This window comes from Dipodomys merriami, unplaced genomic scaffold (assembly GCF_024711535.1).
Source record: "Dipodomys merriami isolate MVZ:Mamm:240054 unplaced genomic scaffold, mDipMer1.0.p SCAF_38, whole genome shotgun sequence".
Lineage (NCBI taxonomy): Eukaryota > Metazoa > Chordata > Mammalia > Rodentia > Heteromyidae > Dipodomys > Dipodomys merriami.
In genome coordinates, this window is record NW_027205381.1 from 2,410,138 (window position 1) to 2,425,441 (window position 15,304).

The 15,304-nt window shown below is 37.8% G+C and overlaps 1 protein-coding gene across 1 annotated transcript in view; it reads left to right on the forward strand.

Moving 5' to 3' along the window:
- Cntnap5 (contactin associated protein family member 5) overlaps nucleotides 1-15,304 on the forward strand; it is a 948,142-nt gene that overhangs the window by 462,418 nt on the left and 470,420 nt on the right. Inside the window, exon 6 of the mRNA XM_069989436.1 lies at nucleotides 5,533-5,717. Within this exon, the coding sequence (XP_069845537.1) occupies nucleotides 5,533-5,717 (185 nt within the window). The remainder of the gene's footprint in view (nucleotides 1-5,532; nucleotides 5,718-15,304) is intronic.

A 15,304-nucleotide genomic window follows, 5' to 3' on the forward strand; every position in this document is an offset into this window, starting at 1 on the left:
TTCTTTGATGAACATTGATGCAAAACTTCTCAACAAAATTTTGGCCAATCGACGTCAACAATTCATCCAAAAAATCATACACCATGATCAAACGGGATTCATTTCAGGGATGCAAAGCTGGTTCAATATACGCAAATCAATTAATATTATTCATCACATCAACAGGAGCAAGAATAAGAACCACATGGTTATTTTAATAGATGCAGAAAAAGCATTTGACAAGATCCAACACCCCTTTATGATGAAGGTTCTGGAAAAATTAGGAATCCATGGAACATTCCTCAATACAATAAAGGCTGTATATGACAAACCTTCAGGCAGCATTATACTCAATGGTGAAAACTAAAGCCATTTCCTCTTAACTCAGGAACAAGACAAGGATGCCCACTCTCTCCACTTCTCTTCAATCTAGTATTAGAATGCCTAGATACAGCAATAAGACAAGATGCAGACATAAAGGGGATCCAAATAGGGAAAGAAGAAATAAAACTCTCCCTCTTTGCAGATGACATGATCTTGTATTTAAAGAATCCCATAGACTCCACTCCCAAATTACTCAAGCTGATTCAAAACTTTGGCAAAGTAGCAGGTTATAAAATTAACCCCCCAAAATCAATGGCTTTTCTATATGCCAACAATGAGAAAAGTGTGGCTGAAATTAGGAAAGCAACTCCATTTGTAATAGCCCCACAAAAAATAAAATACATAGGAATTAACTTAACCAAAGAAGTGAAGGACCTCTATGATGAAAACTTTAAAATCTTGAAAAAGGAAATCAACACAGAAATTAAAAAATGGCAAAACCTCCCATGCTCCTGGATTGGCAAGATCAACATCGTGAAAATGGCAATACTTCCCAAGGCTATCTACAAATTCAACGCGATACCTATCAAAATTCCACCCTCATTCTTCAAGGAAATAGAGGAGGCAATCCAAAAATTCATATGGAACAATAAAAGACCCCGAATAGCAAAAACGCTCCTCAACGGAAAGAACACTGCTGGAGGAATATCAATACCAAATTTCAAACTCTACTATAAAGCCATAGTAATCAAAACAGCTTGGTACTGGCATAAGAACAGACCTCAGGACCAATGGAATAGAATTGAAAACCCAGAAATGAACCTACAGACCTATAGCCATCTAATCTTTGATAAGGAAGCTAAAACAATAGAATGGAAGAAAGACAGCCTCTTCAGTAAATGGTGCTGGCAAAATTGGTTAACTACATGTAGAAAACTAAAGCTAGATCCTTATATATCACCCTGCACCAGAATCAACTCCAAATGGATCAAAGACCTTGAACTCAAAGCAGACACTCTGAAAACATTACAGGATGGAATAGGAGAAACCCTAGGTCTCCTTGGCTCAGGTCGAAATTTTCTGAATAGAGACCCGGAAGCACAACAAATCAAAGAAAGGTTGGACAAATGGGATTGCATAAGATTGCAGAGCTTCTGCAGGGCAAATGACATAGCTGGCAAGATCAATAGAAAGCCCACGGATTGGGAGAAGATCTTTACTAGCCATACAACGGACAAGGGTCTCATATCTAAAATATACTTGGAACTCAAAAAATTAAACCACCGAACAACAAATCCTCAAAGAAACAACTGCCCAATAAATAAGTGGGCGAAAGACTTAAAGAGAAGCTTCTCTGAAGAAGAAAGAAGGATGGCCAATAGACACATGAAGAAATGTTCAACATCCCTAGCCATAAATGAAATGCAAATCAAAACAACATTGAGATATCACCTCACTCCAGTTAGAACAGCAAAAATCAAGAACTCTAACAACAACAGATGCTGGAGGGGATGTGGACAGAAAGGAACCTTACTTCATTGTTGGTGGGAATGTAAACTTGTTCAACCACTTTGGAAAGCAGTATGGAGGTTCCTCAGAAGACTTCACATAGATCTCCCCTATGATCCAGCAATCCCACTTTTGGGCATTTACCCAAATGTTTACAAACAAGACCACACTAAAGCTACCAGCACAACTATGTTTATTGCAGCATTATTTACCATAGCTAAGATATGGAACCAACCCAGATGCCCCTCAGTAGATGAATGGATCAAGAAAAGGTGGTATATATACACAATGGAATTCTATGCCTCCATCAGAAAGAATGACATTTCCCCATTTGTTAGGAAATGGAAAGGTTTGGAAAAAATTATATTTAGTGAAGTAAGCCAGGCCCAAAGAAGCATAGGTCCCATGGTTTCCCTTATTTGCAATATCTAGTATAGGTATGAGTCAAGCGGAAAAGGTCAGATAATGTGATGTTAGGAAAATGAACCCTTAAATATGTATTTTAATGTTTTCGTTTCTTTCATGCATGTGTTTCTAACGCATTTATAAGATTATTTCTTTGTTGCTTTGTATGTCCCTCCCCCACAGTGTAACCCCCGCTTTCACTATATTTGATGTCAGTATAACATGTGGAGGAGATGGGGACAAACAAGTCGTTTAAGGATTCAGGTGGACCTGTTGCAACAATGAGAAGTACAAAATGTCATGTCAAAACCAGCTTTACAATGTCGGTGTGAGGGGGGGAGGGGGGTATAATTGGGTGGGGGGAGGGGGGTAAAATTGGGTGGGGGGTGGGGGGAGGCGGGGAAGTGTAGTGAAGGGTAAACAAAGGAGGAGGCTGCAATGCTTGCTAAGAAATGTATGCATTATCCTGCCCATATAATTGTAGCCCCCTGTACAGTATGTTCTCAAATAAAATAAAATACAATTAAAAAAAAAAAAAGGATCTCACTCTATGCACTGTGAAAACTGATGTGATTGGCATAAATGATTCATATATCCAGTTTAGTGTCACTCTTCATATCTGAATCTTACCCTGATTCCTTAAAATGGTCATCGCAGGTGGGACACTTGTGGTTTCTACTTACAATCTTTTCTCAGCAGACTAAGATCCACAGGACTGCAGATATGGTTCAGAGCCAGCAGGGAAGAAAAGTTTGAGAGACTATGTCTCCAAAATCACCAGTTAAATGTGGCTGAAAAAGTCAGCATAAGTTATAAGTCCTGAAATGCAAAGCTCTTTATTCAAACCACAGGAATTTTAAGTTATGGATTTGAATCAACTTGGTAATTATCTAAAAACATAATTCAAAGATAAAGTTGTATCTTATTTTATCATCATAATGAATTCTTAATCAAATGAAAGTGAGAAAACTTGGGAGAGTACTTCTGTGATTTGGGTGTGATTGGACAATAGTGTTTACCTTTTAAATCATAACTCACTCCCAGAATCCATTGAATAAAAGAAAACAATGGCTTCTCAACCCCATATATCTTCAGTAATTAATAAAAGAAACAAATAAAAACAGAAAAGAAGCAGGTATAGTAAAATAAAAAGCAAAGATATTGTCAAAATTTTAGGTATTGGGTTAAATACAGATTAAAAATTATAGGCAAAGAATAGAGTTCACAGAAAGAAAATAAAATTAAAGAGGTTTTTCAATTTCATCCTCCAGAGATACATATATTAAAATTACTCATAAATATAAGTTTTTATTTCTCAGATAGGCAAAATTTTCAATCTTGGCTGTATATTCTTGGGGTAACTGCTATATGTTCTTGAGGTAACTCATGAATTTGTAGCAGAACTTTAAATAGGTTCAGCCTCCATAGAGGACAATTTAAAATAGAAATCGAAGTTTCTTTTGTACATACCAATATAACAGTGTAATTCCAAACTGGTCATTTCTAACTTATTGGTTTGTCTTGGCATCTTTTCCTTAAAGATGAAATGTTGGCTCTGTGACTTAGGGTTCAGTCACAAAAAGGAGCCAGCCCTGCCAGCCAGCTCTCAAACTTGTAGCTGGGAGCTCTCTATCATTCCCAGCACCAAAGTCTGCAAGTCACTTACATCTCATAGCTGGGTAATGATGCTCCTGCTTCCTGTATAACACACCCAGATGTTGCTTTGGACTCTATCTTCCCAAGCCCTGAATGGCCATCCCATAGTTTCCTGCACTCAGGGCTCCTATAAGACACCTAAGTATAGGTTTATGTTGAGAGTCCCACCATAAGGCTCAGTGGTCAGCACACCATGACCCTCACAGTCCCTTTTACAAGTAGAGAAAGAAGGATTTTTTGTTCTTCCTATCTCAAACAGAATTAGAATGGAAAAAGAAAAGTATCTATTAACTTTTAAGCATAATCTGAGAAGTGTTGCAGACTTAAAGCTTATGGAACAAGCAAACAACAACTCAACAAAATATGAGTAAAACATTAAGTCATCAGCTCTTGGTTTCCAATTATAAATTTGCTGTCTCTACTCCCACTCCTGTATGAAACACGGGTGTCACTCAGAGACCAGAACAAAGACATAGGGCCATGCTGGAGGTAGGAGTCAGCAGCCTGCCAGGGAAATGGCAGCTTCTGCCACTGAATGTCACACTGCAAGGCAGGCTGTTACTGCTCTGTGTGTGTGTGTGTGTGTGTGTGTGTGTGTGTGTGTGTGTGTGTGAGAGAGAGAGAGAGAGAGAGAGAGAGAGAGAGAGAGAGAGAGAGAGAGTGTGTGTGCACGTGCGCATACACATCATAGCAGAGAGAAGTGATATTTAGCATTCTATTTCTAAGAGAGCCAAATTCCTAAATACTCCCCAAACTGAAATGTTATGTATGTAAGGACTAGTTGAATCTAATTGTTTATTTTGCTAAGACTGAGATAAATTCTGGGGCCGGGCATAGGAAGAGGCTGTAATCCTTCCATAAAAATTGGAGGAAAAAGGAGGAAAGGAGCCAGGCAGTCATAAATGGAAAGTAACCCTCCACCTGAATCTCTCAAATCCTCCCAGATAGTGTTCCAAGTTCCATGTTGCCTGAATCCTCAAGAATATGATTAATGATCCCATATGAACATTAATTGCAGCAAACCAGGCCATGCAAAACTGGGCCAAATTCTGGATACATTGCTGACCATATAGGCAGAACCTGACAGAATCTCAGCTTCCTCATAGTAAAGAACAGATGCTAATTTTCCCTCACAGGATTAAAAATGGAGGCTGTGAACTTCCTGCTTCAGTGTTGATCATGCAGTAGCCAGTTTTTACAATAGAGGAGTCAGAGCATGCTAATGTTCTCTCCCTTTTCTTAGCAGACAGACTTCCCCAACCCACTGTGTGCCCTTGGTTTATCCCAAATTTGCCCTTCTTCCAAAACACAACTCAGGAGATTTCCTTCTCCATTCGAGAGAAAACAAACTCAATGAGTTTGTGTGTATGTGTATATTTGCTTTGAATCTAAAAGAGAAAGCCTCTGTTTTCATGTTATCCGAGGAACTACTAGGATAATAGGTCTGTTTAGTGGTTTGAGTTCTGGAATATTCCATCTAGTATCCAGAAGCAGGCACAAGGACTGACTGTCATCCCTGAGAAGTCTTGTGAAGTTTCAGTCTAGAAAGTGGTGATCACTGCTCACCTCTTGAACAGTGAGCTGGCCTTACTCAGAGGACCTTTTAATACTCAAAGTGACCCTTTACAAAGATACTCCTACTTTTCTCCCCCTTCACAGATGACAGCAAAGCCCGGCTGAGCAGCAGCCCACCCTTAGCCACTTTGGGCAGCCTGCTGGATGACCAACACTGGCATTCAGTCCTCATTGAACGAGTGGGAAAACAGGTGAACTTCACTGTGGACAAACACACAGAGCACTTCCGGACCAAGGGTGAAGCCGATGCACTGGACATTGACTATGAGGTGAGTGCATTCTGCCTGCACCCAGGCTGTTACTCAGAGAAGCAAGATAATTATAAAACACTCTTGGAGAGAAGATGGGGAACTCTCAAAAAACCTCACCATGATGGGGGGGGGTTATCTCTCCTCTATCTTCTCCAGAGGCTAAAAAGAAAGTGTGAGTCAATGCAGCGGCCACATGGGGTTACTCAGAAGGAAGCAGCTGTGTGCACTGAAATCAGCAGGTCTCCCTTTAACTTGGAGTGTGCATGAGTTTTAGTGTGTGTGCATTCCTGAGTCCATGTGTGTGCACGCATGTGCATGTGCGTGTTCTCATGCTTTCTAGCCTTCCTTTGTCTGTAGTGAGTCTCTTGATTATACACAGACATTCTTGAAAAACAACTTCAATTAGCTGAAGCTAATAAGAGAGATGGAAAGTAAAAACAAAATCTCCAGGAATCTGACACCTGCCCTATCAGCACTGTTTTCTTCTTCTCTTTCCATTTTTAAAAATTATCTTAAGTCATTGTAAAAAGAGTTTCAATTCCACAAGTCAGTATATGAGAACAATGCATCTGGATTAATGTCACCACTTTATTCCTTCTCCCTGATCTCTCCAAATCCTACCCATCCTCTCAGATTTCCTAGGTCTATTTACATACACACAAAATATTATATATGATATACATAAAATACATAATATTATTTGTGTTTTTGCCCACCTTTCCTCTGTCTAATTGACTACCCTTCTTTCCTTGGCCTCACCCCCTCTTCATTTCAAAACAGATCTAGGTTTTTTTTATCATTAAGTAGTTATACAAGCTAGGCACAGTAGCTCACACATATAATCCTAGCTACTCAGAGGGCTGGGATCTGAGGATCATGGTTTGAAGTGAGCCAGCGCAAGAATGTATGTGAGACTTTTATCTCCAATTAAGCAGCAAAAATGCTGGAAGTGGAGCTACAGCTCAAATGTTAGAATGCTAGTCTTCAGCAAAAAGTTGAGGAACAGCATCCAGACCCTGAGTTAAAGCCCTAGAAATGGCACACATACAAAAAAGAAGTAGTTTTATGAAGAGGTCACAATTCCATAAGTCAGATTATAAGTATAGTGTATCGTATTCTTGGTTATTCATGTCTCCCTGCACTTTCATAGAAGAGGCATGTTAAATGTATTAACTCTGCAATACAAAGACATTTGCTTGGAGCTCTGCAAACTGATCTCCACTAGTAGTTCAATTCAAGTAGTGTATATTGTGCTGTTGTCATATCCTAGGCTCTGTGTCTGGCTTGGACATGCATGAGTTTGACTCCTTGAACTGGAAGATGTACCATTTAACACCCATAATAAGCCACTGCAGAATAAGGAGGTAAGAGCTGTAGAAGGGATAGTGCCCCGTCAGTAAACAAGAGATGGGGAGAAATTTTGTCTTAGCAGAGAAATGGTAAACATGGTGGAAGACACTTCTAAGTCTTGAAAAAAGGTTGCCTTTATCCTAATATGGAGGTTCTGAAAGGCAGACCAGCTACAGGGACTGGAATGCCAAACAGTCCATAATTTTTTGGAATTTAAAATAACAATTCAACACTAGAGTATAGAGTCTATTCAGTTCTTCAAGGTCAAAGTTCAAATTGCCAAGAATACCATGAGCTAGCACAAACCACAATCGTTACTGCAGGTTAAGTTACATAAACTTGCAATTAAATAACTAATTTAAAATATTTTAAAATGTAATTAATTTATTGACATCTAATGATTTTACTAACTAACTTCATCTCACCTATCCACTTGAGGGTTTTTGTTGTTGTTGTTTTTAATTATTCAGTCTGTATAGTGTAAATACTCAACACTTTTGGGCTGTTACAGTAGATCTTTTCTAACTCCATGGCTAATCACAAGCTTCTTGATAGTTTGAAATCCACCAACATGGAGAATTCATATCAAAGATGTTGATAAGCACTACAAGCCAAGATTTGGATCATTATGGACTATCTAGACCAGAAGTCAGAAAAGTTCTGGCTGGAAGCCTGTTTTCTTATGGCTCTGTGTTTCATATTAATTTTTGCTTGCCATAGTAGTTCATATCTGTATTCCTAGAGATCCGGAAGGTAGAGACTGGGAAATCAAAGTTTAAGGTTATTATGAAGGACCATCAGCCCTATCATGAATGTTCAGGAAACTCCATCTTAACCAGTAACTGAGTACAATCGTGCATGTCTGTTTTCCCAGCAACAAAGATAAGCACAATTAGGAGGATCTTACTTCAGGCATTAAGGAAGACCACATCTTGAAAATGGCCCACACAAAAAAGGGACTAGCAGAGTGATGTGACTGGTAGTACAAAGGCATGAGATCAAACCCTAATCACTTGAAAAAAAAGAAATAATTTCCAACTCTTAAAAGACTGGTGAAAGAAATAAAGCAATATAAAGGACATGTAACAGAAAACATATGTCACTACAGATAAAAGAGTTCAGCAAGAAAAATACTAAAATGTCAAAAGCATTTTGAAACAATCAAGATTGCTTATCTTAAAGCTTATTTATCATAAATATTTTTGCATAGTTTTTTGTGAATTATATGTACTACATGTCATTGAAACAGACTAATCTTATGTTTATAGTCATATGCAGACATATATAAATACATTTTTGTGTGTGTGTGTCTCTATCTCGTTTACCCTGGACATGGGAGTATTAAATAAACCATCTGAAGCAGGGGAGAATAAAAGACAATGTCAGGATTGGCAAACGACTAGATGATGGAAGGCCATATAGGCCTTAATAAAGAACAAACATTGCAAAGAATACAGAACACTAAAGAATTATTTCTAGCATAGTTACATAATCAGTATTACATTTTAAGCAATTCTAAATGTGTGGTGTAGGGGCCATCCTGTTTAGAAACCTTTGGAAACTTGTTAAAATGCACCCGTTCAGCAGCTGCTCCCAGACCTACTGCAGGAGAAAATGTGGGAGAAAAATCCTGTTTGTGTAAGAGCCTTCCAGGCCATTGTGAAGTCCCTTGAAGTCTCCTGATGTCTAAGCAGTACTGTCGTAGAGCAGTTGCTGTAAAGGTTATATGCAACTTGGTTTGGCAGGTGGATGGGAGAAGGCGTTGCTGGACAGAGGCTGGGAAAGCCTGTTAAGGAAACAATTTCAGTCATTAGTGGGTTACACAACAGCACAGTGAAAATGGAGAGGAATAAATGAAAAATTAAGAACTGGCCTACTTTATTTTTCAATCACCATCCCAGGCTTAAATAAAGATCTCTTCTTTTGATCATAATTTTAGTGCATTGTAAATAGGATATGTCTTTCATTAGCTTTGAAAATAACTTGTCATCATTTGACTCAAAATTCAAGATGCCAAGTATGTATTTTTGAGTTGCTGACTGTTGGAAGTTTGTGAGTGCCTATCATTCTCCTTTGTCAACCTTATTCATTGATTGAAAATACAAAGAGAATGTACTATCCAAGAATTACCTCAAAGCCCAGAGATAACTTCTATGAACTCAAAGAAAACAACCAATTAAAAACTCATGAAATAATTATCCAGTCTTCCACCAATACTTTACTTCAAATGTCCAAGGAGATGACTCTAAAATTCACCCTGATAATAATTAACCACACGTCAGCCTTTATTTGCCTGTCTGCTTTGTCTTATGTACAGAAGCTGTAGGAAATCTCAGCTGGGTGACAATGAAATAAATTTCAACATTTAGGGAAATGAAATCCTGTATGTCCTTCAATGTATGAAATTACAACTTTAGAAATCAGTCTGCCTAGCTGGGCACCGGTGCCTCATGCCTGTAATCCTAGCTACGCAGGAGGTTGAGATCTGAGGGTCAGCCTGAGCAGCAAAATCCATGAGACTCTTCTCTCCAATAGACTACCAGAAAACTGTCTCAAGTGTACAGCACTAGCCTTGAGCCGAAGAGCTCAGGGACAGCTCCCAGGCCCAGAGTTCAAGCCCCAAGACTGACAGAAAAAAAAAAAGAAAAAAATCAGTCTGCCTGGTTGTCTTGGTTGGTATCAGATTTCAAAAATGCTTTCTAGGAAAGAAACATTTTGAAATATTTCTCTCAAGCAACCCCTGCTTCAGGGAATTGAGCCTTTTCTAACTTGTGCAGCCAGGTTTCTTCGATGATCATAAAAGAAGACACATTGTCAGAACAGCAGCAAGCGATACTGATTATACTGAAAGACAAGAGTTATGTGTCAGGAAAAGTCTCTAGCCTTGAAGAGCCGAGTCAAAAATGGTGTTGAGAAGAAAGAGCATTGGGGTCAGGACCCTGCATTCTATTTCACAATCTCCCAACAAGTGGCTATATAAACTTGGAAAATGGAGAGACTCTCAACTTCAGTTACAGAAGAAAATTCAGCAGCCTTCTAGGAAGGAACAGAGCTAAGCAAGGAATCTGAACCTAAGATTGGTTTCATTGCAGTGCTATCGGTCAGAACCAGGATTACTGTTTTGGTTTCTACCATGAGTCTATCTGTGTCTGGTCAATCATGAGACTGGTTACAAGCCGATGGAGAGATGACTGAGGGGTTCATGTCCTTGATCTCCAATGGCCCGCTGTCAGAGCACATGCTGCTGCTTTAAACAGCCCAAATTCTATTGAATTGTATCCTGAAGCTACTTAAATTATGCAGCCCTATATTCCTTTTCAAAGATGACTGTAGTATGGTACTATTTTTTTATGTTTTTTATTGTGAAAATGCCATACAGATGGGTTACAATTACACGAGCAAGGTAATGAGTACATTTCTTATCAAGCATTGTTGCCTCTTCCTTTGTTTTTCCCCTACCATCCCTACCCTCCCATCTCCATCTCCACAAGTACATGACTACACTCTTCCTCACTACCCCCCCGCCCCCCACAAAGTTGTAAAATTCATTTTTAACATAGCATTTTGTACATCTCATTGTTGCAATGGGTCCACAAGTATCCCTATTTATCAAGAAACTATGGTAACTCTCATTCTCATGTTAGACTACCTTAAGGATGTCCATCAAGTGATATGTATAATGAATATCTATGAGGCAACCAATGTGCCATTTGGCACAGTAAGACATTGCAGGTATGTGCTACTCTTTTCCATCCTAAATGGTAAATGCAGACAGAGTTTGTCAAATCCTGCCACACAGATCAGAAGCAGGAAGGCTGCAGTGGCTTCCTTTGATCCCAGTGTCTCCCAGGGCACATTACTTGACTCAAGTGACTCTTCAAACACTGGGGAAAAGACCATAGCAAATGTTGTAGCTCACATTTCCATCACCCTGGGGTAAGAATGGATTCAGAAATCATATCCTTTTAGGACTTCAGAGCTTTGATGTCCTTGTAATCCAAGAAGTTCTGTCTTTTCACAAGTGCTCAATGCCCTTGTTTTGCATCTCCATCTTACATACACCTGAATTCCCCCCAACATATACAAACACTGCCCTTTATGTATCAGTTGTGGGGCTTGAACTCAGGGCCTGAGCAATGTCCCTGTGCACTTTTGCTTAAAGCTAGTGCTCTACCACTTGAGCCAAAGCTCCACTTTCGACCTTTTTGGTGGTTACTTGGAGATAAGAATCTCACAGACTTTCCTGTTCAAGCTGCCTTCACACTGTGATCCTCATATCAAAGCCCCTAAGTAGTTAAGATTATAGGTGCGATCTATGAGCACATAATGGGTACCAAACTCTTACCGAAATGGTTTTTAAATATACTACTTATATGTTACCTACCACACCATGAAAGAAAGGAATTATACAACACATTTATTAAAATTTCTTAATTGGTTTAAGATACACAAAAATCTCAAATTAGCTTAAAGTGAAATTTTTAAATATTTGAAAGGTTATGTTATGTATTTATATATTTTTTAAATTTTATTTTATTGTAAAGAGGCTGTAGAAAGAGATTACAATTACATGAGTAAAGAAATGAGTACATTTCTTATATAATCTTTAAATGTAGTTTAAATGTATGTTAAAGGAAACTAGGTAATCATTTAAAAACAAATGATGAAGCTCTTTCTAAGAATGAAAATTCTAGAAGGCAAAAGAAAGTGAACAATTTTATGTGAATTTGAAAATAAATATGACATGATCTTCTATTAAAACAGAGCAGCACATGTTTAGTGAACACTCCTCCACCAAATGAATTGAGAAAGTATTTCAAGAGTTTCATGATTTCTTTAACAAATAAAAATATGCTTTTAAAAATATTTTTAATATTGATAACTTAATATAAGAATAATCAGTAGATATAAGAAACAAATATGACTTTCATATTATATAAGATATTCATCCTTACTCACTACTAAAAAAAAAACCAATCCATGCCAAAGTTCTTTTTAACTCTGATGTCAAAGACTAATACTTCTCATCTTACAATTCTGGTATGGATGGGAAAAAGCCAAAATTATCTTGTGTGAATTGTTGCTAGCACTGTAATCAATACAATATTTATGAAAAGAGAATATAATTCAAAATTGGAAACAAAAGTTCTTTAATTTCAACATTCTTTTCCTAGAAATTTATTCCACAATTAATAGCAATTATACAGAATTGGATACAAACTAGGAATAATAAAAGATAGACAATTGCCCAAAAGACCATCAGAAGGAATTGATTGCAAATTATGATCAGCCCCATATGACAGCAACTCCACCAAGGTGCCTAATGACCTTGAATGTGTCCTCCAGAGGTCAAGCAGTAGAAGCCTCACATCATGGCTGATTAGACTTTTGGATAGGTGGTCCTTCTGGACTATGAGGAGCTTTCCTCAGACACTGCCCTGCTCTGCTCACTGCTGTCTCTGAGATTCTGTCATGGGACAGTTTTATTATATATATACATATATATGTGTGTGTGTGTGTGTGTGTGTGTGTGTGTGTGTGTGGGTGTGTGTGTGGGTGTGTGTATTACTGTAAAATGTTGTATAGAGGGGTTACAGTTACATGAGTAATGAGTACATTTACTCTTGAGCATTGTTACACCCTCCTTTGTTATTCCCCACCAATCCCTTTACCCCCTTCCCAACCCCCCTCAAAGTTGTAGAGTTCATTTTTAACATAGTGTCTTGTACATCTCATTGTTACAATGAGTCAGCCTGTATCCTTGTTTCAGCGTTTTGTTATTTCCCTTCTTCTCCGCAATTAGAAAAATGTATATATAAGATGCAGGGTACTGGAATCAAATACAGTGAAAACAGGGGTTAAACCAATAGCGAAGAACATAGGTTAGAAATCACATAGTACATTCTAAGTACTTTAAAAACAAAAGCAACAAAGATAAACCCTCTTGGGGTTTGTTTCACTTAGCACCATCTTATATGGTCAAATGTTCATAACATTTGACCTTTTCTGCTTGTCTGGTAAGATTGTCTTAGTTATTTCAAATAAGGGAAATCATGGGACCTGTTTCTTTGTGTCTGGCTTACTTCACTTGGTATAATTTTTTCGAAGTCTTTCCATTTCCTAACAAATGGGGTGGTGTCATTCATTCTGATGGAAGCATAAAATTCCATTATATATATATCTAGATATATATGGAGAGAGTGATATATAGATAGATCTATATATAGATCTATCCATCTATCTCTATGCATCTAGATCTATCTATCTATATATACAGATAGATATAGATGTAGATAGATCTATAGAGAGAGATCTAGATGCATAGAGATAGATAGATAGATAGATAGATAGATAGATAGATAGATAGATAGATAGATAGATAGATAGACAGACCACATTTTCTTGATCCATTCATCTACTGAGGGGCATCTGGGTTGGTTTTGTATCTTAGCTATGGTAAACAATACTACAAGATACATAGGGGTGCTGGTACCTTTAGTATGGCCTTGTTTGTAATCATTTGGGTAAATGCCCAAAAGTGGGATTGCTGGGTCATAGGGGAGATCTATACTGCTTTCCAAAGTGGCTGAACAAGTTTACACTACCACCAACAATGCAGTAGTGTTCCCTTTTGGCCACATCCTCTCCAGCATCTGTTGTTATTAGATTTCTTGCTTGTAGCCATTCTAACTGAGGTGAGGTAGAATCTCAATGTTGTCTTGATTTGCATTTCTTTTATAGCCAGAGAAGTTGAGCATTTCTTTGTGTCTATTGGCCATTCTTATTTCCAATTCAGAGAAGTCTCTCATTAAGTCTTTAGCTCACTTGTTAATCAAGTGGTTGTTTCTTTGAGGATTTGTTGTTGGGGAGTTAATTTTAAGTTCTAAGTATATTTTAGATATTTTAGATGTGAAGCCATTGTCCATTGTATGGCTTTGTATTGATCTTTCTAGCTATGTCCTTTGCCATGCAAAAGCTCTGCAGTTTCATGCAAACATGGGACAGTTTTTATAGCCTCCTGGATTCCAAGGAAGCATGGAGTATTCACTCTTTGCTCCCTGTGAAGATCTATATTACGTAAATCCTTTACTACAATCTATATTTGGAAACTCAAGAATGGGAAATCCACAGCTCATTGGTGGTCTTATGATAACTTTAAATGTCATCCTTTTGGGAGTAAGGGAAATATAACATGGACAGCTTCAGGGTTTGGTCCTTATTTGCTTTCTGCACAAAGCAAAAATTGAATGTAAAAATGACTATTTTTATATTTACCAGTTGATTAGTCAGCCTTTGGCCCTGAGCTCACCTGTATAGACATACCAGACAAATCCATCAAAAAGTATAGTACACTCATTAAAAAGAATGCAATAGTTCTGTATGTTCTGATACAGAACTAACTTCACTATAAATTGTTGATAAAAAGGAAAATCAAAGCTGGGTGCTGGTGGTTAACATCTGTAATCCTAGCTATTCAGGAAACTGAGATCTGGGAGTCTTGTCTCCAATAAACCACCAGAAAACCAGAAGTGGCACTGTGGCTTAATTGGTTGAGCTTTTGCCTTGAGCTAAAGAACTGAGGGACAGTGCCCAGGCCCAGAGTTCAAGCCTCATGACCGACCAAAAAAGCAAAAAGAAAAAAAAAGGAAGAAAAGAAAAGAAAAATTAAGGTGCAACAGAATATATGTGTTTTAAAAATAGACAAATATATAAACTCAAAAATACATATACACAGATAATTCTGGAAGAATATTAATGAGAATGAGGCAAATGAGAAAGGAACTTTGCTCTTTTATTCTCTTCAAAAGTTTTGAATTTTCTACTAAATGCAAATATATATTTTGAGAGGAAGCCCATGATTTTTCCAGATGGTTCTTGGGTTCACTTCTAAAATTGAATGGTCTGATTGGTATTTTTATTTACTTTATTATCAAAATAATTATTTCTTTATGGTATAGAATTAAATTTATTCATTTTTTGAATTGTCTATCTCATCATCTATCCCATGATAAGGGTTGAGATTTCTATTTCACTTTTATTAATTTATGTGGAATTGTGTTTTGCACAGAACATTCAGCAAATGTCTGTTGAACTAATGAGTAAAATTTTTGTGTGTGAATTAAAGTATTAGCAGCCCAAACTCTGCTCTTCCCCCGAAAAGGAGTTCCTAATAGACTATATGCACCCAGAGGCCACTCTTGCTCCAGCCCTCCATTAGGCCTGGCATGGCCTAATGGATGTTTCTCTTACAACTC